We start from the raw sequence: 25,788 nt of genomic DNA on the forward strand, positions 1-25,788 counted from the left end.
GGATTGAGCCCGTGTCTCCAGCATTGCAGGAGGATTTTTCACCTGCTGAGCTATTGGGGAAGTCCAATAGAGATAATAGACACACTTAAATTTTACAGATTTAGAAAATTACAGAAAAGTAGTCAATTTTCCTATTGCTTTTCCGGACTCTTTGGGTGGGACAATCCACAGAAATGAAAATGAAAGTTGCTCAGTCGTGTCCGACTCACTGTGAACCCATGGACTGCAACCTGCCAGGCTCCTCTGTCCTTGGAATTCTCCAGGTCAGAATACTGGAGTGGATAGCGGTTCCCTTCTCCAGGGGATCTTCTGAACCTACGGATCGAACCCAGGTGTCCCACATTGCAGGCAGATTCTTTACCACCTGAAGCACCAAATGGGAGCATTCCATTTCTTGAAAATTTAAATGTGAAACTATGGACCAAATTTCCAGATGTCATAATCAAAAATCACCTTCTATTAGGGATTGATCAAACAACTATATTCTTTTTTAAAACATGAGTTTGAGAGTGTTAATGGTCACAAGAAACTTACAGGCAGTGTTTTGCAGAATCACTTTATTACTATTTTTTTAATCCTAAATTGTTTATTGAATTGCATTTTTTCCCCTTATAAACCACATTAGGAATCGTGGTTACATGTATTTAAAATTTCCATTATTGTATGTATTAAGTATATATAGTATGCATGTATTTTTAAAATTAATTGATTTATTTTAATTGCAGGCTAATTACTTTACAATATTGGATATTCCTATCACTTACTGTTTATAAGCTAGAAAAAAATAATTTGTGTGTTTATTTTATGAGCCCTACACAGTAAAATTATTAAAAAAATTTGGTGGACTTCTCTCTGTAAACTAGTAAGCAAAAGACTTCAGAGGTTAATTTCATACATTTGTTTTGAAAAGTCAGACAGCTTTAAACATTCATTTTATTTGTAGCAACTGTGGGGAGAAATCATAGAATGGTGAAACTGCATTCTATTTTAAGCTCATAAACTGCTTCTAAGAATTTGGTTGATGAAATTGTAGGCCTTTTAATAGAAAATATAGGTTGTGAAAATGTATATTAATCTGAGATATAGAAAGTTAAAAAAATAATATTCTCAAGGTTATATGCAAACAGGCTCTGAAAAATGGAAGGTTGTTGTAAGCATGATCTGATAATAACAATTAGAGTTTTGAACGTGAGAAATTCAGAAAATAGATTATCCACTGGAAAAGCCAATATGTATAAAACAAATTTGTATTTTTTAATGTTTATTCTCAGTGTAGGAGGAGTAAACTATAAGGTTAGCCCCTTAAATAGGCCCAATAACTTTGCTACAGAGCATTTAAATTCTCTGCTCTTGTTTTTAATTTTAAAAATGGGAAATACCTGCTTCATAAGCAAAGTGCCAGGTAAAATGCAAGAATTTTCAAAGGATGCAACTGCTCTATAGCATTCAAACTTAATCTTGATATACTCATTTGAAGCAGGTACAATGCCAATAAAGTGTGGCAATAAAATTCTGAAACTCAAAACTTGCTTCTGCTTTCATAGCATAGATTTATCCTAAGACAGCAGGCAATCCAAATGCAAGCTTGCTTCACCCAGAAAGTGTCTGCAGATTCTTGAGTTTCATTATAATAACCTGAAAATAAGATCACAGGACATGTATTAGCGAATAATGGATCATCAACTAAAATTGATTAGCTAGCATAAAATCACCCCTACACATAAATCTTTCTATGGAACAATCACCTTTAGCTTGAAAAATACATATGTTTATCCTTTCAGGAGAAGACAATGAAATATTTAAGGTATTCCATTTGTTAGACAAATGATCTTTCAAGCTCCTAATAAGCTTGCTTTAGGTTTTCTAAAAAATATGGTTGGGGAGAGAGGGAAAGATGGTGGAGGAATAGGACGGGAAGACCACTTTCTCCCTCACAAATTCCTCAAAAGAACATTTCAACGCCGAGCAAACTCCACAAAACAACTTCTGTAGGCTGGCAGAGGACATCAGGCAACCAGAAAAGCAGACCATTGTCTTCAAAAACAGGTAGGAAAAAATATAAAAGACAAGAAAGGAGACAAAGGAGGTGGGGAGGGAGCTCCGTCCCGGGAAGGGAAGCCCGTCCCAGGAAGGGAATTTGAAGAAGAGAGGTTTCCAAACACCAGGAAACACTCTCCCTGCCGAGTCTGTGGCGAGCCTTGGAAACACAGAGGGCAACATAACAGGAAAGAAAAATAGATAAATAATTAAAACCAACAGATTACAAGCCCACCAGTAACTCCCCCAGCGGAAAAGCAGCACAGACGCCTGCATCCGCCACTGGGAAGTGGGGGCAGGGCAGGGACGCACGGGAGGCGCGGGCTGCAGTGCTTTGTAAGAATCGGGCAGGAACGCCCCACGCGCAACCAGAACGACCTAACTTGGGCTAGCAAACCAGACTGTGGGATAGCTACCATGCGAAAAGCTCGAACATAAGACACCGCCAGGACCGAGCACAGAACAAAGGACGGAACGGAAAAAGCCGGCTGCAGACCATTCCCCGCCGGGGACAGGCAGCCAGAGCCGTAAGGACTGGAAAGGGGCAATTGCAGACCCGGAGAGACTTTACTTACCTAACTGCAAGCAGGCTCCTTTGCTAAGACTTCTGGGGGTGCTGGACAGTCACAATCTGCCTCACGGGGTGTGCCAGCGGTCCACCCAGAAAGCTGAGCAGCAGCGGCGGAAAAGGTGACAAGCCGCGGCGATCGTGCTCGCCAAACTCCTGAGCTACTCGGACCCGGGAAGGGCACAAAGCGCAGTCCCAGACGCATTTGTGCCTCTGAGGGCTGCCTGAGCGCCGAACCTGAGCGGCTTGGACCGGGGAAGTGCACGCAGCCTAGGGCCGGCCCCAGACGGTTCCCGGCTGAGCATCGTAGAGCCGGAGCGGTTTGTGCGCCGCGAGAAAGGACAGGTCAAGCAGGGCTGAGATACTGGGTGCACACGACGGTGCTATTTGTTTGCAGCATCCCCCCTCCCCACAGCGCGACTGAACTAGTGAGCCTAAAAAACCAGCAAACAGAAGAAGTTAAACAGAGGGAACCACCTTGGAAGTGATCCCACACGGCCCATAACATCAGAGAAGGGCCAGATATATTTTTGACTATTTGAAAAATCATTCCTTTTTTTTTTTTGCTTTTTTGTTTTTTGTTTTTCTTTTTTCTTTTTTTTTCAAACTTTTTTAAAATTGTTAAGTCTTCTATTTCTCCTCTAATTTTTATTTCTATAAACTATTATTACTATTTTTAAAAAAAGACTTTTTTTTTTTTTAAGGCAAACACCATATATAGTCTTTGGATGGTTGTTGGTGTTTTTTTTTCTTTGTTTTTGTTTGTTTGTTTGTTTGTTTGTTTTTTAATAATTCTTTTTTTTTCTTTCTCCCTTTTTCCTTCTGCTTTTCTTTAATATTGTATCTTTGAAAATCCAACCTCTACTCTAGATTTTTAATCTTTGCTCTTAGGTTTTTGTTGTCAATTTTGTACATTTAAAAACCCAAACTTCACTACCCAAGTTTACCTGAGAGCAAGATTACTGGCTTGATCACTCTCTCCTCCTCTGGACTCTCCTTTTTCTCCACCAGGTGGCCTCTGTCTCTATTCTCCCCCATCTCTTCTCTATCCAACTCTGTGAATCTCTGTGTGTTCCAGACGGTGGAGAACACCTAAGGAACTGGTTACTGGCAGGATTTGTCTCTCTCCTACTCATTCCTCTCTCTTATCCTCCTGGTCACCTCTGTCTACTTCCTCCCTCTCCTCTGCCCCGTATAACTCTGTAAATACCTCTGAGCGGTCCAGACTATAGAGAGCACATAAGGAAGTGACTACTGGCTAGCTTGCTCTCTCCTCTTTTGATCTCACCGCATCTCATTCCAGTTACCTCTAACTACCCCCTCCATCTTCTCTTCTCCTTGTAACTCAGTGAACCTCTCTGAATATCCCTCAATGTGGAGAAACTTTTCATCTTTAACCTAGATGTTTTATCATCAGTGCTGTATAGATGGAGAAGTCTAGAGGCTACTGTAAAAATAGAACTGAAAACCAGAAGCAGGAGGCTTAAATCCAAAGCCTGAAAACATTAGAGAACTCTTGAATTCAGGGAACATTAAGCAATAGGAGCTCATCAAATGCCTTCATACCTACACCGAAACCAAGCTCCACCCAAGGGCCAACAAGTTCCAAAACAAGACATACCACACAAATTCTCCAGCAACACAGGAACACTCCCCTGAGCTTCAATATACAGGCAGCTCAAAATTATCCCCAAACCTTTGATGTCTCATAACCCATTATGGGTCACTCCACTGCACTCCAGAGAGAAGAAACCCAGTTCCACCCACCAAAACTCCAACACAAGCCTCCCTAACCAGGAAACCTTGACAAGCCACTGATAGAACCCCACCCAAAGTGAGGAAGCTCCATAATAAAGAGAACTCCACAAATTACCAGAATATAAAAAGGCCACCCCAAACGCAGCAATATAACTAAGATGAAGAGACAGAGGAATACACAGCAGGTAAAGGAACAGGAGAGTTTCCCACCAAACCAAACCAAAGAGGAAGAAGTAGGGAATCTACCGGAGAAGGAATTCCGAATATTGATAGTGAAAATGATCCAAAATCTTGAAATCAAAATGGAATCACAGATAAACAGCCTAGAGACAAGGATTGAGAAGATGCAAGAAAGGTTTAACAAGGACCTAGAAGAAATAAAAAAGAGTCAAAATATAATGAATAATGCAATAAATGAGATCAGAAACACTCTGGAGGCAACAAATAGTAGAATAACGGAGGCAGAAGACAGGATTAGTGAAATAGAAGATAGATTGGTAGAAATAAATGAACCAGAGAGGAAACAAGAAAAACGAATTAAAGGAAACGAGGACAATCTCAGAGACCTCCAGGACAATATGAAACGCTCCAACATTCGAATTATAGGAGTCCCAGAAGAAGAAGACAGAAAGAAAGATCATGAGAAAATCCTTGAGGAGATAATAGTTGAAAACTTCCCTAAAATGGAGAAGGAAATAATCACCCAAGTCCAAGAAACACAGAGAGTTCCAAATAGGATAAACCCAAGGCGAAACACCCCAAGACATATATTAATCAAATTAACAAAGATCAAACACAAAGAACAAATATTAAAAGCAGCAAGGGAAAAACAACAAATAACACACAAGGGGATTCCCATAAGGATAACAGCTGATCTTTCAATAGAAACTCTTCAGGCCAGGAGGGAATGGCAAGACATACTTAAAGTGATGAAAGACAATAACCTACAGCCCAGATTACTGTACCCAGCAAGGATCTCATTCAAATACGAAGGAGAAATCAAAAGCTTTACAGACAAGCAAAAGCTGAGAGAATTCAGCACCACCAAACCAGCTCTCCAACAAATTCTAAAGGATATTCTCTAGACAGGAAACACGAAAAGGGTGTATAAACCCGAACCCAAAACAATAAAGTAAATGGTAACGGGATCATACATATCAATAATTACCTTAAACGTAAATGGGTTGAACGCCCCAACCAAAAGACAAAGACTGGCCGAATGGATACAAAAACAAGACCCCTCTATATGCTGCTTACAAGAGACCCACCTCAAAACAAGGGACACATACAGACTGAAAGTGAAGGGCTGGAAAAAGATATACCACGCAAATAGAGACCAAAAGAAAGCAGAAGTGGCAATACTCATATCCGATAACATAGACTTTAAAACAAAGGCTGTGAAAAGAGACAAAGAAGGCCACTACATAATGATCAAAGGGACAATCCAAGAAGAAGATATAACAATTATAAATATATATGCACCCAATATAGGAGCACCGCAATATGTAAGACAAATGCTAACAAGTATGAAAGGGGAAATCAACAATAACACAATAATAGTGGGAGACTTTAATACCCCACTCACACCTATGGACAGATCAACTAAACAGAAAATTAACAAAGAAACGCAAACTTTAAATGATACATTAGATCAGTTAGACCTAATTGATATCTATAGGACATTTCACCCCAAAACAATGAATTTCACCTTTTTTTTCAAATGCTCATGGAACCTTCTCCAGGATAGATCACATCCTGGGCCATAAATCTAAACTTGATAAATTCAAAAAAATCGAAATCATTCCAAGCATCTTTTCTGACCATAATGCATTAAGATTAGATCTCAATTACAGGAGAAAAACTATTAAAAATTCCAACATATGGAGGTTGAACAATACACTTCTGAATAACCAACAAATCACAGAAGAAATCAAAAAAGAAATCAAAATATGCATAGAAACTAATGAAAATGAAAACACAACAACCCAAAACCTGTGGGACACTATAAAAGCAGTGCTAAGAGGAAAGTTCATAGCAATACAGGCATACCTCAAGAAACAAGAAAAAAGTCAAATAAATAACCTAACTCTACAACTAAAGCAACTAGAAAAGGAAGAATTGGAGAACCCCAGAGTTAGTAGAAGGAAAGAAATCTTAAAAATTAGGGCAGAAATAAATGCAAAAGAAACAAAAGAGACCATAGCAAAAATCAACAAAGCCAAAAGCTGGTTCTTTGAAAGGATAAATAAAATTGACAAACCATTAGCCAGACTCATCAAGAAACAAAGAGAGAAAAATCAAATCAATAAAATTAGAAATGAAAATGGAGAGATCACAACAGACAACACAGAAATACTAAGGATCATAAGAGACTACTATCAGCAGTTGTATGCCAATAAAATGGACAACGTGGAAGAAATGGACAAATTCTTAGAAAAGTACAATTTTCCAAAACTGAACCAGGAAGAAATAGAAAATCTTAACAGACCCATCACAAGCACAGAAATTGAAACTGTAATCAGAAATCTTCCAGCAAACAAAAGCCCAGGTCCAGACGGCTTCACAGCTGAATTCTACCAAAAATTTCAAGAAGAGCTAACACCTATCCTTCTCAAACTCTTCCAGAAAATTGCAGAGGAAGGTAAACTTCCAAACTCATTCTATGAGGCCACCATTACCCTAATACCAAAACCTGACAAAGATGTCACAAAAAAAGAAAACTACAGGCCAATATCACTGATGAACATAGATGCAAAAATCCTCAACAAAATTCTAGCAATCAGAATCCAACAACACATTAAAAAGATCATACACCATGACCAAGTGGGCTTTATCCCAGAGATGCAAGGATTCTTCAATATCCGCAAATCAATCAATGTAATTCACCACATTAACAAATTGAAAAATAAAAACCATATGATTATCTCAATAGATGCAGAGAAGGCCTTTGACAAAATTCAACATCCATTTATGATTAAAAAAACTCTCCAGAAAGCAGGAATAGAAGGAACATACCTCAACATAATAAAAGCTCTCTATGACAAACCCACAGCAAACATTATCCTCAATGGTGAAAAATTGAAAGCATTTCCCCTAAAGTCAGGAACAAGACAAGGGTGTCCACTTTCACCGCTACTATTCAACATAGTTCTGGAAGTTTTGGCCACAGCAATCAGAGCAGAAAAAGAAATAAAAGGAATCCAAATTGGAAAAGAAGAAGTAAAACTCTCACTGTTTGCAGATGACATGATCCTCTACATAGAAAACCCTAAAGACTCCACCAGAAAATTACTAGAGCTAATCAATGAATATAGTAAAGTTGCAGGATATAAAATCAACACACAGAAATCCCTTGCATTCCTATACACGAATAATGAGAAAGTAGAAAAAGAAATTAAGGAAACAATTCCATTCACCATCGCAACGAAAAGAATAAAATACTTAGGAATATATCTACCTAAAGAAACTAAAGACCTATATATAGAAAACTATAAAACACTGATGAAAGAAATCAGAGGACACTAATAGATGGAGAAATATACCATGTTCATGGATAGGAAGAATCAATATAGTGGAAATGAGTATACTACCCAAAGCAATTTACAAATTCAATGCAATCCCTATCAAGCTACCAGCAGTATTTTTCACAGAGCTAGAACAAATAATTTCACAATTTGTATGGAAATACAAAAAACCTCGAATAGCCAAAGCAATCTTGAGAAAGAAGAATGGAACTGGAGGAATCAACTTGCCAGACTTCAGGCTCTACTACAAAGCCACAGTCATCAAGACAGTATGGTACTGGCACAAAGACAGAAATATAGATCAATGGAACAAAATAGAAAGCCCAGAGATAAGTCCACACACATATGGACACCTTATCTTCGACAAAGGAGGCAAGGATATACAATGGAGTAAAGACAATCTCTTTAACAAGTGGTGCTGGGAAAACTGGTCAACCACTTGTAAAAGAATGAAACTAGATCACTTTCTAACACTGCACACAAAAATAAACTCAAAATGGATTAAAGATCTAAATGTAAGACCAGAAACTATAAAACTCCTAGAGGAGAACATAGGCAAAACACTCTCAGACATAAATCACAGCAGGATCCTCTATGATCCACCTCCCAGAATTCTGGAAATAAAAGCAAAAATAAACAAATGGGATCTAATTAAAATTAAAAGCTTCTGCACAACAAAGGAAAATATAAGCAAGGTGAAAAGATAGCCTTCTGAATGGGAGAAAATAATAGCAAATGAAGCAACTGACAAACAACTAATCTCAAAAATATACAAGCAACTTATGCAGCTCAATTCCAGAAAAATAAACGACCCAATCAAAAAATGGGCCAAAGAACTAAATAGACATTTCTCCAAAGAAGACATACGGATGGCTAACAAACACATGAAAAGATGCTCAACATCACTCATTATTAGAGAAATGCAAATCAAAACCACAATGAGGTACCACTTCACACCAGTCAGAATGGCTGCGATCCAAAAATCTGCAAGCAATAAATGCTGGAGAGGGTGTGGAGAAAAGGGAACCCTCCTACACTGTTGGTGGGAATGCAAACTAGTACAGCCACTATGGAGAACAGTGTGGAGATTCCTTAAAAAATTGCAAATAGAACTACCTTATGACCCAGCAATCCCACCGCTGGGCATACACACCAAGGAAACCAGAATGGAAAGAGACACATGTACCCCAATGTTCATCGCAGCACTGTTTATAATAGCCAGGACATGGAAACAACCTAGATGTCCATCAGCAGATGAATGGATAAGAAAGCTGTGGTACATACACACAATGGAGTATTACTCAGCCGTTAAAAAGAATTCATTTGAATCAGTTCTGATGAGATGGATGAAACTGGAGCCGATTATACAGAGTGAAGTAAGACAGAAAGAAAAACACCAATACAGTATACTAACACATATATTTGGAATTTAGGAAGATGGCAATGACGACCCTGTATGCAAGACAGGAAAAAAGACACAGATGTGTATAATGGACTTTTGGACTCAGAGGGAGAGGGAGAGGGTGGGATGATTTGGGAGAATGACATTCTAACATGTATACTATCATGTAAGAATTGAATCGCCAGTCTATGTCTGACGCAGGATACAGCATGCTTGGGGCTGGTGCATGGGGATGACCCAGAGAGATGTTATGGGGAGGGAGGTGGGAGGGGGGTTCATGTTTGGGAACGCATGTAAGAATTAAAGATTTTAAAATTTAAAAAATAAAAAACTAAAAATAAATAAATAAATAAATAAAAAATATGGTTGATATATAGCTGATATTTTACCATCTTTAGTGATCTTTCCTGCAACAGAAACCAAAATCTTTTTCCACCTGGGGTCGAGCAGGAAGCTAAGGAAAAAATACACAGAATTAGCATTTCTCCATTTTAAGGCTGAACAAAGAAACATGACAAAGTCATAGCTGCTTTTCGCAGTCACGGGAGAACAGCTTTGTAGAGGCAACTGGCAAGATAGTCCCCCATCTTAAAAGGAAAGAATCATTGTCAAGTTCAACCACGTCAATGTCCTTGAGTTCAAATTTTATTTCCTTTTCGAGGGAGAATAAGTGTTGGGAATTTATATTATTTTCCTCTTACCCAAAAGCTTGCTCTTAAAATAGTCCTTCAGATCTTGTAGAAGGAACTTTGCTTGACAAAGATATTTTCATAAAGCTAGATGGTACCTCACAATTCTGTGACAGTCAAATGGGTCTCATGAGTCTATGCGCTACAGACCCATTAGGTCTATAGCTCACCGGTGGGCCACAGAATGATCCAGAAATGCAAAGAACTACTTCAAGCAGTTCTTAAGAGTGAATGACTTTTATGTTAATGTATTAACATAACTTGTATGTTATGATATATTGAAGGATGGGAGAACTTTAAGGGTTATCAAAATTTGGTAAACAAAAACTAGTTTGTAATGGGCCCTAATTCAGGATTTTAGCAAGAAATCCAGCTGCCACACAACAGGTAATAGTGCAAACTTCCTACATCACATATATGGACAATTGGAATAGCGCAATTTTTTATGAAGAAAAGTGTGTGGTCGGGACATCAAGGATATTGTCTTGAACTGGTCTTGGCTTTTCCATTTGCACCTTCTTTCTTTAGGGTTATTTTTAGCTTCTCATTAGCAATTTACTTTCAGTTAACACTACAATGTGAAGAAACACATATTTATATGAACAATATTTTCACATTATATTTTTTCCCAAAACTAGATTTTAAGGATTGTATAAACTGTGGTTCAAATAGACTCATCATATTCCTTTTGCTAAAGAAGATGTGTTTATAACTTCTCTACAATTTATTTGGTCTGTACACGTTGGTGCACATGTTAGCTTCAGTGCCTTTCTCCTTTAAGTTCTTTCTTTGCTTTTTCACAAACAGTTATGTTTTTAAAATTACTGCTCATGTATTTTGCACACAAATGCTTATGTAACCTATTTAGTTCATATCTGTTGGAATGTTTCAAAACATAGTCGGGATAGAAGGCTTTCATGTTCTTTCTCAACAAATAAGTTCTTTGTTTGTATTTTATAAAAATGAAGATAAACACAACCCACCTTACTGCCAAAGGGTATGTTATGTAACATACTTTCACTGTGGGCACTTTCGTTACCTAGAAATACAAACGCTGTTACTAACGCTTTATTCATTCACAAATTTAGTAATTCCTTTATTTAGCATTTAAAATATATATATGCAAAGAGTAGGATATGGGTAAAGATAAAAAACACAAAAGAGATAAAATGTGCATATTGAAAAGGCATCCTTGGCAATTATGTATTAATTTGTATTAATATGTATGTATTAATTTCTCATACCCACATATTGAGGAGTTGATGAGCTCAGAAACTATCCAAAACCATGAATAACAACCTCCGTTTGATTTTGCCTTCTTCTCTTCCCCATTTACCAGGATCAGGTAACTGCAAAGCACACTTTTTTATAAGTTTGCTCCTACCCCTGCATCGTGGCCCATGCCACTTGCTGCTTCTATCATAAGTTTCTGACTTTCCGTCCAGCCACACACCTCTGTTCTCCTGCTTCTGCACTTCCCACGGTCAGTGCTGCGCTTCAGGCTGGAGGCAGAGCTCACAGCTCTTTAGACAACACCCCAGCTGGCCTGCAGCTCCTCTCTGCCCTCCTCACTTTCTGCACACATTTCTCTCTCATTACACTAAAGTGAACCCTTCCATCTATTAAGTTTTATTCTAAGTTCATTTCCTCTATCAACATTTCCCACTTACTAAGTTAACACCATTTGCATCAGTCATCATCAGTCATTATAGCAATTCCCCATGATAGAATTCTTATCTTTATTTTACATATGAGGGAACTGAGGTGTAAAGAGTTTAAGTGACTTGTCAAAGGTCACAGCTAGTTAAGTTTGAAGAGCCAAGTCAGAGTTCAAAGTGCATGCTTCTTTTACCATATCACAATGCCTCTAGCATTGCTGTTCTAGAATCTCCTCACATTTATTTTGGATATCAAATTGCCTTACATATAAATATAAAATCTCTGTGAGTTTTTACACTGACCAGCCTAATCACATTAGGTTTACATTAATACAAAAGTTGGTTTGTTCTGGGCTTTGTTTTAGTCCTAAATTCTTTAATAAACACCACTTACCATTTGGATGGTGCACAATGGTGAGCTTATCTACAAGACAAAAAAAAAAAAAAAAGCACATTCTACTGAGTTTTGCTCCATGTTTATCTTAGGGTCATTTCTTCTTATTGGTTGACTACTTCTTGTCTTGAGATGACTACGAAGTTTCACAGTCTGATTTTAAAAAATACCTCCGGCCACTAAGTATGTAACTGTCTTTTATTACTTGTATCACTAAGTGTGAAACTATGTATTTTTTTCCTTCCGATGTTTGTCCCACATTATCACGATTTTAGATATATTTGACGCTTAATAATAGCTTCCTACTCAGCCTTGATATTCTTTTAGCCTGAGCTATTCAAGTATTTTTAAAAATAACCTTATTCAGAAATAATTACATACAGTACAATTCATACACATTGTAAGGCATTCTTTAGCATTTCTTACATTGCAATTTTCCTGTCTATGAATTCTCTGATTTCAATTGTCTGAAAATGTCTCAATTTCAACAAATTTTTGAAGGTTATTTTTCCTGGATATACAATTCTAAGTGGTCATTTGTTTTTATTTTAGCACTTTCAAAGATATTATTGCACCGTCTTTAGTCCTCCATGTTTCTGACAAGAAATTAGTGAATATGGAATACATTTATGCTTTTCTATTGATATATGTCTTTTTCTCTGGCTGCTACCAAGAATTTACCTTGACTTGAAGTAGCTTGACTACCAGCGCTCAAATATAGTTTGGCTTAACAGGCTAACTGGAGTTTTTTTTAAGTTCTTGGAACAGTATGAAGGTAGTTTACATTGAATTTGGAAAATAGCTGACCATTGTTTATTTTAAAATGTTTTGCCCAAACGCACTAGTTTTTCCTCTGGGACTCTGACTACATGCATGCTAGACTGTGTTATGTCCTATGTGTCTCTGAGGCTCCATTCATTTTTAAGTTTTTTTATCTCCTTTTTCATCATATTGGATAATTTCTACTGATCTGTCTTTAAGTTGATTAACTCTTACTTTTGCTATATTCAATCTGCTGATAAGTTCTTCTGATAATTTTTCATTTGTTTTATTCTAATTTTAATTTCTATAAATTTCCATCTGGTTCTTCTACATAGTTTCAATTATCCTGTTGAAATTTCATATTTATTCACTCTTTAAAACCATATTTTTCATTAATTTTGTTAAGGTCAACAATAAGACTATCTCAGGTTCAGTTTTTATTGATGCTTTCTTTTTTCTTTTCTGTGAATCACATTTTCTTTTTATTTGTACCTCATTTAAAGAAAAACAAACCCTGAATACTGGATTTTAAAGATAATCTGTAGCATATTCTGGATTCTATATTCATATTCTATATCCCTTTGATGAATATAGGTTCTTGTTTTACCAGGCAGTTTGATTACTGTCATGAACCTGTGGTAGGCTTGATTTTCTGCTTTTTCTCAGTGTCAACCTATACAAAGCTCAAGATGTTTGCTAAGACTCTTAATAGAACTTCCCTAATGATTCAGCAGTGAAAAAACCCTGCCTGCTATGCAGGAGATGTGGATTCGATTCCTGGGTTGGGAAGATCCCCTAGAGAAGGAAATGGCAGCTCACTCCAGTATTCTTGCCTAAGAAATTCCATGGCACCTGGCAAGCCCCAGTCCATGGGGGTGGCAAAAGAGTCAGACATGACTTAGCCGCTAAACAACAACAGCAGGACTAAGCCTACGAGTTCCATTTTCCACCAGGCTCTTGTAGGGGTTTGGTTCTAGGCTTCGCTGGGGCAAGTCTAGAGTAGGTCTTACTCTAAGTCATGGTCCTTACTCTTTACATCTCTTGGGTGTCACAGCAGGATGCCAGGCATTTTAACAAAGTGTTAGGAGACCTTTCCTCTCTGGCAGGGCAGAACTCAAAGAAACATCTCCAGTTTGGCTTTTCCTTGGCTTTGCCCAACCTTCAATGTCTCTGTTCTGCCTTCACAGCACTAAAAGCTGCTATCTTACATGCTTTGACTGGTCTTGTCTGCACATGTACAGCTCATCTCTCAGCCAGACTTGTGGAGCCCCTCCCTCCCTCTGAGGCTTCCTCTCTTCGTGGTTACCTCCTCTTCAGTGACTTACCACACACATTCCAGCAGCTCTGCTGCTAAGTCACTTCAGTCGTGTCCGACTCTGTGTGACCCCATAGACGGCAGCCCACCAGACTCCCCCGTCCCTGGGATTCTCCAGGCAAGAACACTGGAGTGGGTTGCCATTTCCTTCTCCAATGCATGAAAGTGAAAAGTGAAAGTGAAGTCGCTCAGTCGTGCCCGACTCTGTGCGACCCCATGGACTGCAGCCTTCCAGGCTCCTCCGTCCATGGGATTTTCCAGGCAAGAGTGCTGGAGTGGGACTCTGGCTGCCCTGAACTCTTATCTTTGAGACCTCAGTTTGACTGCTTTGCACAGACTCTAGTCAGAAAATCATCTTGTGGGTAATGGTGAGAGACATCTCACATATTTTGTTTTTCTCTGGGATTACAGTCTAAATCTGCCTGTCATTTACTCCCTGAAATCAGTTGCTTCATATTTTTTTGCCTATTATTTGTATCCTTACAGTGGGAGGGTTTGTCTGGTACTGCTTATTCCATTTTAGCTGAAAGAAGAACTAGTTGATTCCTAATTAAAACACCAATGATTAAGAGTGTTAACTTTGGATTCCAATAGACATAGACTGTAATCTCTAATCTGTGTGTTTAGAGGTTTCTTAGTTTCTCAGATTCTCAGTTTCCCTATTAATTAATTAATATTAGTCCCTATAAATTGGGACTAATGCCTATCTCAAAGGGTTATTAATGGGATGATTTTGTGCATAGTAGATAAGACAATAAATATTAGCTACTACTACTATTTAATGTTCCTTAGTTAAATTATTTATATATTTTATACTTTTATACATTTAAAAAATTTTACTCTTATTCCACATTAGAATGTAGGTTTGTAGAACTCAGTTATTTGTAAATTAGTTTTGTGTTTGGGACCTTAATTATTTTAGAAAGCATATTTAAGTTTTAGAAAACATTTCTAAGAGAGCTTAAAGAATTCTCTATGAAGAAATAGATAACAAGCCAGTAATATAAAAAGAAAATGAATTTTAACATAGTGAATTTCAGCATGAAGTACTATCTAAAAGTTATGCAGTATTATTGAAAATAGAAGAGATGGAGGCTTTCAAACTTTCCTAGTAGTTGTCAGTTTTTAATTATCTGTGCAGGGGTAGGGACTTGGGGATAAGGTGGTCAGAGAATGACAACATAATTTATTTTCAATTTTGGAATGCGTTGTTTATCTTTGGAGAAGATTTACCATCTTAATAATGTTTGTGTTAACATTAAAATGAGTGTTTTTCCCCCCTGGGAGCAACTGCTAATTATTAGCAAGGGGAATCTGTGTTGAGAAGAAGCATGCTAGCTTCAGGGGAAGGCAACATGAGATTTATAATTTAAAATGATCCACATGTGGACAACTGTGAGAATTGACTATATTGAGAATATTCTACCTTATTAAAAAAAACTGTGACTCTTTAACACTTTAATACCCCGTTATTGAGACTTATACACACACGCACAAAACTAAAGCATAATTATCTTATTTGCAACTTATATGGAAATCAAAGGAAAGGAAGCAACTAGCATTTACATTATGGGCCAGAGAAAGTGAAAAGTATTTTATGTGTTAACTTGTACAACCACTTCCAGGTATATGTCTGATTATTCTTGTTTTGCAGACAAGGGCCCTGAGTACCAAGGAGTAAGACAGTCTCCAATTTAAGCAGCTGGGAAGTGACTGGATATAAATTTGAACTCAGGCCTGTTTTATTTCACCATTCTTGCTTTTTCCACTTCATCACTCTATTATTTTTGAAGAGCAGACAAATTTTACTTACTGTAGACATTTTCTTCTTCTGGCCTTTTTCCAACAATGCAATCTCGTAGTTGGCGTAGTTTTTCCTTAATGAGGAGACAACCAGGAAAGAGAAGTCAAGGTTCACGAATTTGTCATGAATTGAGATGGAAACTTTAACTACTACGACCAGTAAAACCACTACAACTTAGTGCTAATGTGGTACTTAGTGTTCCAGCCACCATTCTTGCTGCTTCACATGTATTGTTTCACTTAATCCTCACAACTTCAAGAGGTGGATAAAAAACATCATCACCTCCTTTTACCGATATGGAAACCAAGTTATAGAAGATAAAGTAACTTTCCTAAATCACACAGAAGATGTACAGCCATGGTGGGAACCCAGAGCCCAATTCTTCTGGGAGCTTCTTTCCCAAATGAACACCTGAGGCATCTACACTGGCTATCGGTGCCTCAAAGCAGAAGGCCAACATAACAATGGTTTGTTGCTGCCTGAGCCCATCTCTAGCCTCTGCAGGGTACATGCTTTCCTAGCAGGTCCTTCTAAGAACCAGGGACTCAGGAGCAAATGATACATAACTGGATTTCCATTTTTAACTCATTTGTGATCTTTCTTTGCTTTCCAAATGTTCTATACTGAACATCTATTACCTTTTTAACTGAAAGGTAAAACAAGCTAATGCTCAATATATCTGCTTTTATTTATTTTTTTAAAAAATATGGACTGCTTCATGAATTTGCATGTCATCCTGTGCAGGGGCCGTGCTAATCTTCTCTGTACTGTTCTAATTTTAGTGTATGTCCTGCCAAAGGGAGTACCAATAAATGTGCTTTTAGAAGAGAATTTAAGAGTAGCACTTTTCTTAAGGGCTGCCCTGCAAACCTAGAAACAACTTTTCTTAAAATAGAGTTGTGTTCATTGCCTTAAAGATACTCTCCTATGAGTGGAGCAAACATTCTTCTTTAGGAACTCGGTGATTGTGAGCAGGAGAGAGGGGAGCTAAAGGCAAGGTTTTTTTCAATCATCTCACCTTCAACTCCAGGGATTCTACCTGGGTCTTCATTATTCTAGAAACTCTTCTACTAATAAATCTATGCTTGTGCCATTTTCTCTCTTATTTTCCTGGGATAATACCTCTCTGTCAGTAAGAGTATAATTGCACAGCCCCCTCTGATAGATTCATCTTTGGGATTAAAATGAATATTTTTTGTAAACTACAAGAGTAAGATTGAAAAGTGTATGGTCAGTGTGTATTGGGAAAATAGGGAGAACATTCATTTTTTGATGTTCTGACTTTTGTCCCCAATGGCTCAGTGGGCAAAGAATCTGCCTGCAATTCAGGAGACAGGGGTTTGATCCCTGGATCTGGAAGATCCCCTGGAGGAGGAAATGGCAACCCACTCCAGTATTCTTGCCTGGAGAATTCCACAGACAGAGGAGCCTGGTGGGCTACAGTTCATAGGGTTGCAAAGAGTCAGACATGACTGAGTGACTAAGCAGACATGCAGACACGACTTTTGTTCAGGCCCTTAAGGACTGATTGAAAAAACACAGGGAAAAGTCTTTCTCACATTCATCTTGGCAATGATACTTTGGATATAGCTGAAAAAGCACAAGCAACAAAAGCAAAAATAAAAGCTGGGACTGCATCAGACTAAAAAGCTTTTGCATAACAAAAGGGGCAACCAACAAAATGAAAAGTCACCCTGTGGACTGAGAGAAAATATTTGCAAATCATATATGTGATCAGGAGTTGATATTTGAAATATATAAAGAACTCACACAACTTAATGACAAAAATGTCCCAAATAACCTGATTAAAAAATGGTCAGAAGAACTGAACAGACATTTCTCAAAGAAGACATTAAAATGGCCAACAGATAAATGAAAAAGTTCTCAGCATCACTAATCTTCAGGGAAATGCAAATCAAACCCACAACAGGATCTTACCTCAGAACTGTTAGAATGATTATCATCAAAGGACAAGGGGTAACAAATGAGGTTATGGAGAAAAAAGAAGCCTTGTGCAGAGTTGGTGGAAATGTAAATCGGTGCAGCCATTATGGAAATCGGTATGGAGCTTCCTCAAAACATTAAAAATAGTACCATCATATGATTCAGCATTCCTACTTCTGGGTATTTATCCAAAGGAAATGAAATCATGATCTCAACGAAACAGCTGCACTTCCACGTTCATTGCATTAGCCAAGATATGGAAACCACCTAAGTGTCTAGGAATGGATAAAGAACATGTGATATATATGTCTGTGTATGTGTGTGTATATATATATATACATATATATAATATATATATATACACGAGGTAATACTATTCACCCATGAGAAAGAATGAAATCCTACCATTTTTGGCAACATGGATAGACTCTGAGGGCATTATGCCAAGTGAAATAAGTCAGATAGGCAATGACAAATACTGTGTGATCCTACTTAAATGTGAACACTTATAAAAGCCAATTCATAGAAACAGAATTGAATGGTGGTTATTGGGGACTGAGGAGTGGAAGAAATTCAGAGATGCTGATGTTGGTCAAAGGGTACAAACTTCCAATTACAAGATGAAAAAGTTCTGGGAATCTAGTGTACAGCAAGATGACTATTTAACAGTACCGTATTACATATATATTATAGATAGCAACTTGAAAGTTGCTTAGAGAGTTAATATTGTATGTTCTTGTCACACAGAAATGTTAATTTTGTGACATGATGGAGGTGTTAGAGAGAGAGTCATTTCCTAGGCAGGTTGATAAGTCTAGGGGTCCCCAAGGAGAGAGGGGTCTGGAATTCTTAAGGAGGAGAAAAGGACAAACTTCTTTTTCCCCTCTACATTCCTTAGGATTATGTATCCTGCCTGAGAACAGTCTCTGGATTAAACCTTCTGGCTAATTCTGTTATCTTAAAATGTAAATTATGGGAGTAGGTCTAGTGAGATCTTTACAACCTCCATACATTCTTTGGATTCATTGGAGAGTATATTACTCCATTGTTAACACTAGCAAGTGGGTACTCTTTCTACCCCCTTCTGATGTCTATGTCAGAAGCTTTCTCTATCTCCTTTATACTTTAATAAAACTATTACACAAAAGCTCTGAGTGATCAAGCCTCATCTCTGGCCCTGGATTGAATTCTTCTCTGGAGGCCAAGAATCCCAGCGTCTTTGCGTGATTCAGCAACAACCTTTCATTAGCTAATTCTATGGTGGTCATCATTTTGCAGCATATAAAATTAATCCACTGTCCAATTTACATTTAGACAATGTTCTAAGTCAATTATATCAGGAAGCTTGGGAAGGAAAGGGAAAAGAACTGAATAAATCCTCATACTCAGTCACAAGCTTTGGGCTTTTACGGAAAGTAGTTTTATGGCTTGTTCTTTCATCTACAGGTTACCTTTTGGTTTTGTTTTGCATAAGTGCTTACTGTATTCATTATTTCATTGTTCCTATGTATTAGATAAGCCACATTAGTCTTGAAGCAATTGAATATTGTTGTGTTTAGTCCCTAAGTCATGTCTAACTCTTTGCAACTCCCTGGACTGTAGCACATTAAGCTCCTCTAGCCATGGGATTTCCCAAGCAAGAATACTTTCCTAGTCAAGGAGTGGGTTGCCATTTCCTTCTCCAGGGAATCCTTCTGACCCAGGGATTGAAGCCAGTTCTCTTGCATTGGCAGGAGGATTCTTTACCACTGAGTCATCTGGTAAGCCCCTGAGACCACCTTTAATTCTATCTAAAATGATACTGAAAATAAATATACAAAAAAGATCTTAATGACTCAGATAACTGTGATGGTATGATCACTTATCTGGAGCCAGACATCCTGGAATGTGAAGTCAAATGGGCCTTAGAAAGCATCACTACAAACAAAGCTAGTGGAGGTGATAGAATTCCAGCTGAGCTATTTCAAATCCTAAAAGATGACACTGTTAAAGTGCTACACTCAATATGCCAGCAAATCTGGAAAACTCAGCAGTGGGCACAGGACTGGAAAAGGTCAGTTTTCATTCCAATCCCAAAGAAGGGCAATGCCAAAGAATGTTCAAACTACTGCACAATTACACTCATTTCACATGCTAGTAAAGTCATGCTCAAAATCCTCCAAGCTATGCTTCAACAGTACATGAACCAGGAACTTCCAGATGTACAGGCTGGACTTAGAAAGGGCAGAGGAACCAGAGATCAAATTGCCAACATCCACTGGATCATAGAAAAATTAAGAGTTCCAGGAAAATATCTACTTCTGCTTTACTGATTAGGCTAAAGCCTTTAACTGTGTGAATCACAAAAAACCGTGGAAAATTCTGAAAGAGATGGGAATACCAGAGCACCTTACCTACCTCCTGAGAAATCTGTATGCAGGTCAAGAAGCGACAGTTAAAACCAAACATGGAAAAACAAATTGGTTCAAAACTGGGAAAGGAGTGCATCAAGGCAGTATACTGTCACCCTGTTTATTTAACTTATATGCAGAGTACATCATGTGAAATGCCGGGCTGGATGAAGCCCAAGCTGGAATCAAGATTGCCGGGAGAAATATCAATAACCTCAGATATGCATATGACACCACCCTTATGGCAGAAAGTGAAGAGGAACTAAAGAGCCTCTTGATGAAGGTAAAAGAGGAGAGTGAAAAAGTTGTTTTAAAACTGAATATTCAAAAAACTAAGATCATGGCATCTGGTCCCATCACTTCATGGCATATAGATAGGGAAACAATGGAAACAGTGAAAGCTTTATTTTCTTTGGCTCCAAAATCACTGCAGATGGTGATGGCTGCCATGAAATTAAAAAACACTTGATCCTTGGAAGAAAAGCTGTGACAAACCTAGATAGTGTATTAATAAGCAGAACATTACTTTGCAGACAAAGGCCTGAATAGTCAAAGCTATGATTTTTCCAGTAGTCATGTATGGATGTGAGAGCTGGACCTTAAAAAAGGCTGAGAACCAAAGAATTGATGCTTTTGGACTGTGGTGTTGTCGAAGACTCTTGAGAGTCCCTTGGACTGCAAGGAAGTCAAACCAGTCAATCTTAAAGGAAATCAACCCTGAATATTAATTGAAAGGGCTGATGCTGAAGCTGAAGCTCCAATACTTTGGCCACCTGATATAAAGAGTCGACTCATTGGAAAAGATCCTGATGCTAGGAAAGAAGGAGGAGAAGGGGATGACAGAGGATGAGATGGTTGGATGGCATCACCAGCTCAATGGACATGAGTTTGAGCAAGCTCCTGGAGATGGTGAAGGACAGGGAAGCCTGGCGTGCTGCAGACCATGAGGTCGCAAAGAGTTGGACACGACTGAGTGGCTGAACAACAATAACAATTGAATATAAATACACAAATAAAATAGAAACAACCAAGGGTTTGATAAAGCAACTAGTGAAATCACTAACAAGAAGGTATTTAGATTGGATCACTTTAAATTGTAAACTTTATTACAGAAAGGTCTAAGGAGGATAAAGTACAATTGACTTATCTCAACCAAACTTATATAAACTTATTTTCTAGCATTGCCAGGAGAGTGATCTGCAGTTCAGCACTTGGGCACGCTTTACCCACTTCAGGATGAGAGGGATGCTTGATGGTGATGGCAACAGTGTGGACTGTGCTGTAGTTCTGTCACTACAAAACTCCACAATTAGCTTTCTTAACATGTGTTTGCAAAACAACTGCCCCTGCTTCACACTGCAAAAGCTTGACCAGGTCCAGCCACCAAACTGCAACAAGAGCTATCCTGCGAGACAGGTGACTTCTAACAAGGTGTGTGACCTCACATGTGTTGGGGAAGTCCCCTTACCTAAACAATCTCCTGTCTATATGCCATATCATTTGAACCACTATTCTGATTCATTTCTCTGCTGTTTAAAAAATGTCTTCTTAAGCACTATTTTAAAGGAAAAATGATCCCTTGGGAAAGGTAGCATATTAGGCTATTAATAATTATTGATATTTGGGCCTAACGTAGCTAAGGAAATGGCTGCTTGAGAACTGGCTGAGGTACGGGGGCTTTATATGAGAAGAAAAAAAGTGGTGAGATGTTTTGTGAGTGGTACAGCCTGTTGGATAGATAGAATACCGTCTCGAATCCCCTCACTGAGGACTGTCACGGGCTGTATATTATATTACATGTATAGTATACAATTTTTTCATTCTCCTCTTGGAACTACCTACTCCAATCCCCTTTCAGGATGTAAATTATTTTTATAGAAGACAAGCTTATCTGAATTTAATACTCTTGGCATAATTTCCCTGTAAATCTTGACTGATCTATATGCAAATCATGATATCTATTTATATATGTATATATTTATATATATGCAAATTCTGATACAAGTATATTTATTTTTCCAAAGGTAATGGGGAATATAAAACATTAAATTTATTCAGGACTATTGTATAATATGATTTTAATCATTTTCTTGTTCCCTTTAAGTCTGGTCTAAATAATACATTCTTCAGAATTCTAAGCACGTAGTGTAAAGATGCTTCACCTTAATTTCAGCAATGAGATTCATAAAACCTTCACTCTACTAAGGACAGCCTTATATGTTGATTAGATATTAGCTATGATACACTCAGTCTTAAATGAATTCATCAGTTGTTTGTAAACATGAAACCTGGGTATTGCTAAACTTTTAATCGGTAATTTAAAGCCTCTTTTTCTGGTTAGTTAAAAATGAAAGAAAGAACAATTACCTGTATTTTTTGTTAAGACTAAATATTTACAAAGAGGCTAGGACTCTGCAAGGGAAGGAACATTCCACAGTAGAATGGGATCTGTATTACCTGCTGAATTATCTCCAGGCCAGTCTTTCCCATCTGCCAGTGTTTAAACTTCTCCAGGGCTTCGTCCATAGAGAGTTTCCCATTCTTGACTTTCTCTTGCAGCAGGATGAGTTCCTCCTGTCCCGCAGCGAGGCAGTTCCTTACGGTGGAGAAGGTCTGACTCTCCATCCGACCTCTGTCTACAATATGAGAGAAGGGTGTTTTCATGAGAAGTGTTTTAATGACAACTAGGGAGAGAAAAAAAAAAAAACAACACTTAAAAAAATGAAGCAGTTTGAGTTTCTCGTTCCAGCTAGTCTATAGGCAGTTACAGAACAAACCAGAACAAATTTTTTAATGCACTTTTAAAAACTGTCATGCCTCAGACCTAGAGTTACAGGTGAAAAGAAGGTGTCTCATCACTGAAAACATAAAGGGATGAGGAGAGAAAGAGCAATAACCAAAGTTTTGCTCTGCACTACTTGTGGGCAGTGCCAGTTTCATGGTCCTTTGGGGGAATTACTTTAAATTATGCTTCCCTGGTAGCTCAGCTGGTAAAGAATCTGTCCTCAGTGCAGGAGACCCTGGTTTGATTCCTGGATCAGGAAGATCCCCTGGAGAAGGGAATGGCAACCCACTTCAGTATTCTTGCCTGGAGAATTCCATGAGCAGAGGGTCCTGGTGGGCTACAGTCCATGGGGTCGCAAAGAGCTGGACACGACTGGGTGACTAAGCACAGCACAGCACTCAGCACACATGTGCACAAAATACTTAGCATTGGGCTTGCCACATAGAAAGCTAAGTAAAAGGTCATATTATTATTACTAATAAATATTTGTGGAATAAACATAATCTCTCTAGCTTTGAGAAAAGAGATCTCAACCAACATCTCAATGTCACAAGAGGTTTAGGATCATTTGAAAATTTATTCCTGAAAGATTTTAAATAAATAGTTTCTGGTTGTTTTGTAGTAGTGAACTGCTTCCTTTTCAAAAGAGTTTATTTTGAAGCATGCCATCTATTAGTTAAAGGAAATCAAACCTGAATATTCATTGGAAGGACTGGTGCTGAGGCTGAAGTTCTAATACTATGAAGAGCCGAATCATTGGAAAAGCTCCTGATGCTGGGAAAGATTGAGGGCAGGAGAAGGGGACGACAGAGGATGGGATGGTTGGATGGCATCACTGACTCAATGGACATGAGCAAACTCCAGGAAATAGTGGAGGACAGGGGAGCTGTCCAGCAGGTTGTAAATAGTTAGACAAGGCTAAGCGACTGAACCTAACGACAATAACAACAACAAATGTATTAGTTGTCTGGCACAATGAGAACAGTAGGTGGTCTGATGTTTCACTGCTGCTGCTGCTGCTAAGTCACATCAGTCATGTCCGACTCTGTGCGACCTCATAGACGGCAGCCCACTAGGCTTATCCTGTCCCTGGGATTGTCCAGGCAAGAACACTGGAGTGGGTTGCCATTTCCTTCTCCAATGCATGAAAGTGAAAAGTGAAAGTGAAGTCGCTCAGTTGTGTCTGACTCTTAGCGACCCCATGGACTGCAGCCTACCAGGCTCCTCCGTCCGTGGATTTTCCAGGCAAGAGTACTGGAGTGGGGTGCCATTGCCTTCTCTGCTGATGTTTCACATGTGGCTACAAATACCACAGAGGACACTGGCCTGAGGCACACTGAGAGCAAACTGCAGACCACAGGTGAAGTCAGCATTCTATTTATTCCACACAGAGCTTCAAGCCATAAATGAAGCGCATGCTTGTAGGGACTCTCTACTCTCCTGATCTGTTACTCCCTCTAAGTCTTTGGATGACATCACCCTTGTATTCCCTGCCTGGCTGCAGAACTCATTTGAGTTTTGTACTTTCTCATTTACATATTTCTATTATGTCCATACTTACTGCATAAGACAAGGCAGCACACATCTTATGTACTATAAAATCCAAATATGCCCAGAGTCTAGAAGGAGAGAAGAGATAGTCCCACCAAGCTGCAGGCAGGTTGGAGGTGAGTAAGTTAGGTATATCCCTGGAGAAACTGCTCATTACTGGGAACTCGTTTTCAAGAAAGAATTAGATCACTATACTATAAATAAAATAAATTAAAAAATTATGAACTATTGATAGTAAAATAGATATTCTCTGAGATTATCACTCTAAGGAAGTAACAGTAATTCTGCTGAAACTGATTAGGGCTGGTGAGAATAACTTCCTGCTGCTGATTAAGGACTGGAACCTGTTAACTCGGTGCTCTCTCTGTGTACACAGCTCTCCCCTGCTAATGTACCTTGGTCTTACATAAAAGAGAGTGGCAAATTAAAAAAAAATAAAGAAAGAAGTAGATCGTTTAGATTGTACCCAGACCAGATTGATGAATATTTGGGAAACAGTGTGTGGGGGGGCATCATTTCAAATTCTATAGTATTAAAGATTCATTGATAGGATGGGTTAGTTTAGAAATGAGAAGTTCAAGTTCTTGATAGCAGTTTTAAGTATTTGATGGGAACTTGAGCTGTGAGGCAGTCTTGGAATGGCCTCTCATGTCTCTGTCAGTTTTGAGACTCCAGCAGTGACTCTCGGGAAGGGGGCACAGAGAGGGTTCCTTTCTGTAAAGATTCACAAGCACATAAAACTGCTCCATGGCCAATCATTCTGATTCCCGTGGGAGTTTTCTTGGCTTATCTTTTGTCTTCAGAAGTCCTATTTCCCCAGGACTAATGAGATGCCAACAGATTCCATACTGTAAAGTTTTTCCTTCAGGGATGGTGGAGTGTGCAATCTCAGGGAACTGGAGAAGCAAAAGTCAGCTAGCAGCCAAAAGCACACATAAGAATTGAGCTCTTGCTTCTTATACCACTTGCTTTTTATAGGCCTCCACGCTCCAATTCAATTCGTGAGTACCCTCTGCAGCAGAATTCTATGTGTCGTTTCTGCCAGAGTGCGGAGGTTTAACTTCGTCATTTAACAGTTATGCCATTTAACTAGCACCTCACTTCTGTCATCCCTTTGCCTAAGTGTGAATCCATTTTTATCTCAAAAACCCGTGCAGCTGGATTTTCTGCTTTTATAGAAGTTATCTCAAGCCATGTCTTCCCAGAA

General features: G+C 38.5%; 1 protein-coding gene and 1 non-coding gene across 5 annotated transcripts in view; both read right to left on the reverse strand.

Annotated features, from left to right (window-relative positions):
* Positions 1–540: 540 nt before the first annotated feature.
* The window catches only part of BANK1 (B cell scaffold protein with ankyrin repeats 1), a 340,384-nt gene continuing 315,136 nt past the window's right edge, over positions 541–25,788 (reverse strand). For 2 of the 4 annotated variants that reach the window (XM_069593619.1, XM_069593618.1), the window contains exons 12-17: positions 22,703–22,881; positions 15,921–15,984; positions 12,031–12,060; positions 10,962–11,017; positions 9,679–9,743; positions 541–1,635 (exon numbers count right to left, since the gene is read on the reverse strand). In XM_069593619.1, coding sequence (XP_069449720.1) covers positions 9,684–9,743; positions 10,962–11,017; positions 12,031–12,060; positions 15,921–15,984; positions 22,703–22,881 — 389 coding nt within the window. In that variant the 3' untranslated portion in view covers positions 541–1,635; positions 9,679–9,683. Of the gene's footprint in view, positions 1,636–9,678; positions 9,744–10,961; positions 11,018–12,030; positions 12,061–15,920; positions 15,985–22,702; positions 22,930–25,788 lie in introns of all 4 variants that reach the window. The other 2 variants (XM_069593616.1, XM_069593615.1) reach the window with 1 other exon arrangement.
* Positions 16,612–16,717, reverse strand: LOC138443067 (U6 spliceosomal RNA). The gene has a single exon (XR_011257993.1). It is a non-coding gene; the product is annotated as a U6 spliceosomal RNA (small nuclear RNA).

Source organism: Ovis canadensis, chromosome 6 (genome assembly GCF_042477335.2).
Source record: "Ovis canadensis isolate MfBH-ARS-UI-01 breed Bighorn chromosome 6, ARS-UI_OviCan_v2, whole genome shotgun sequence".
Classification (NCBI taxonomy): domain Eukaryota; kingdom Metazoa; phylum Chordata; class Mammalia; order Artiodactyla; family Bovidae; genus Ovis; species Ovis canadensis.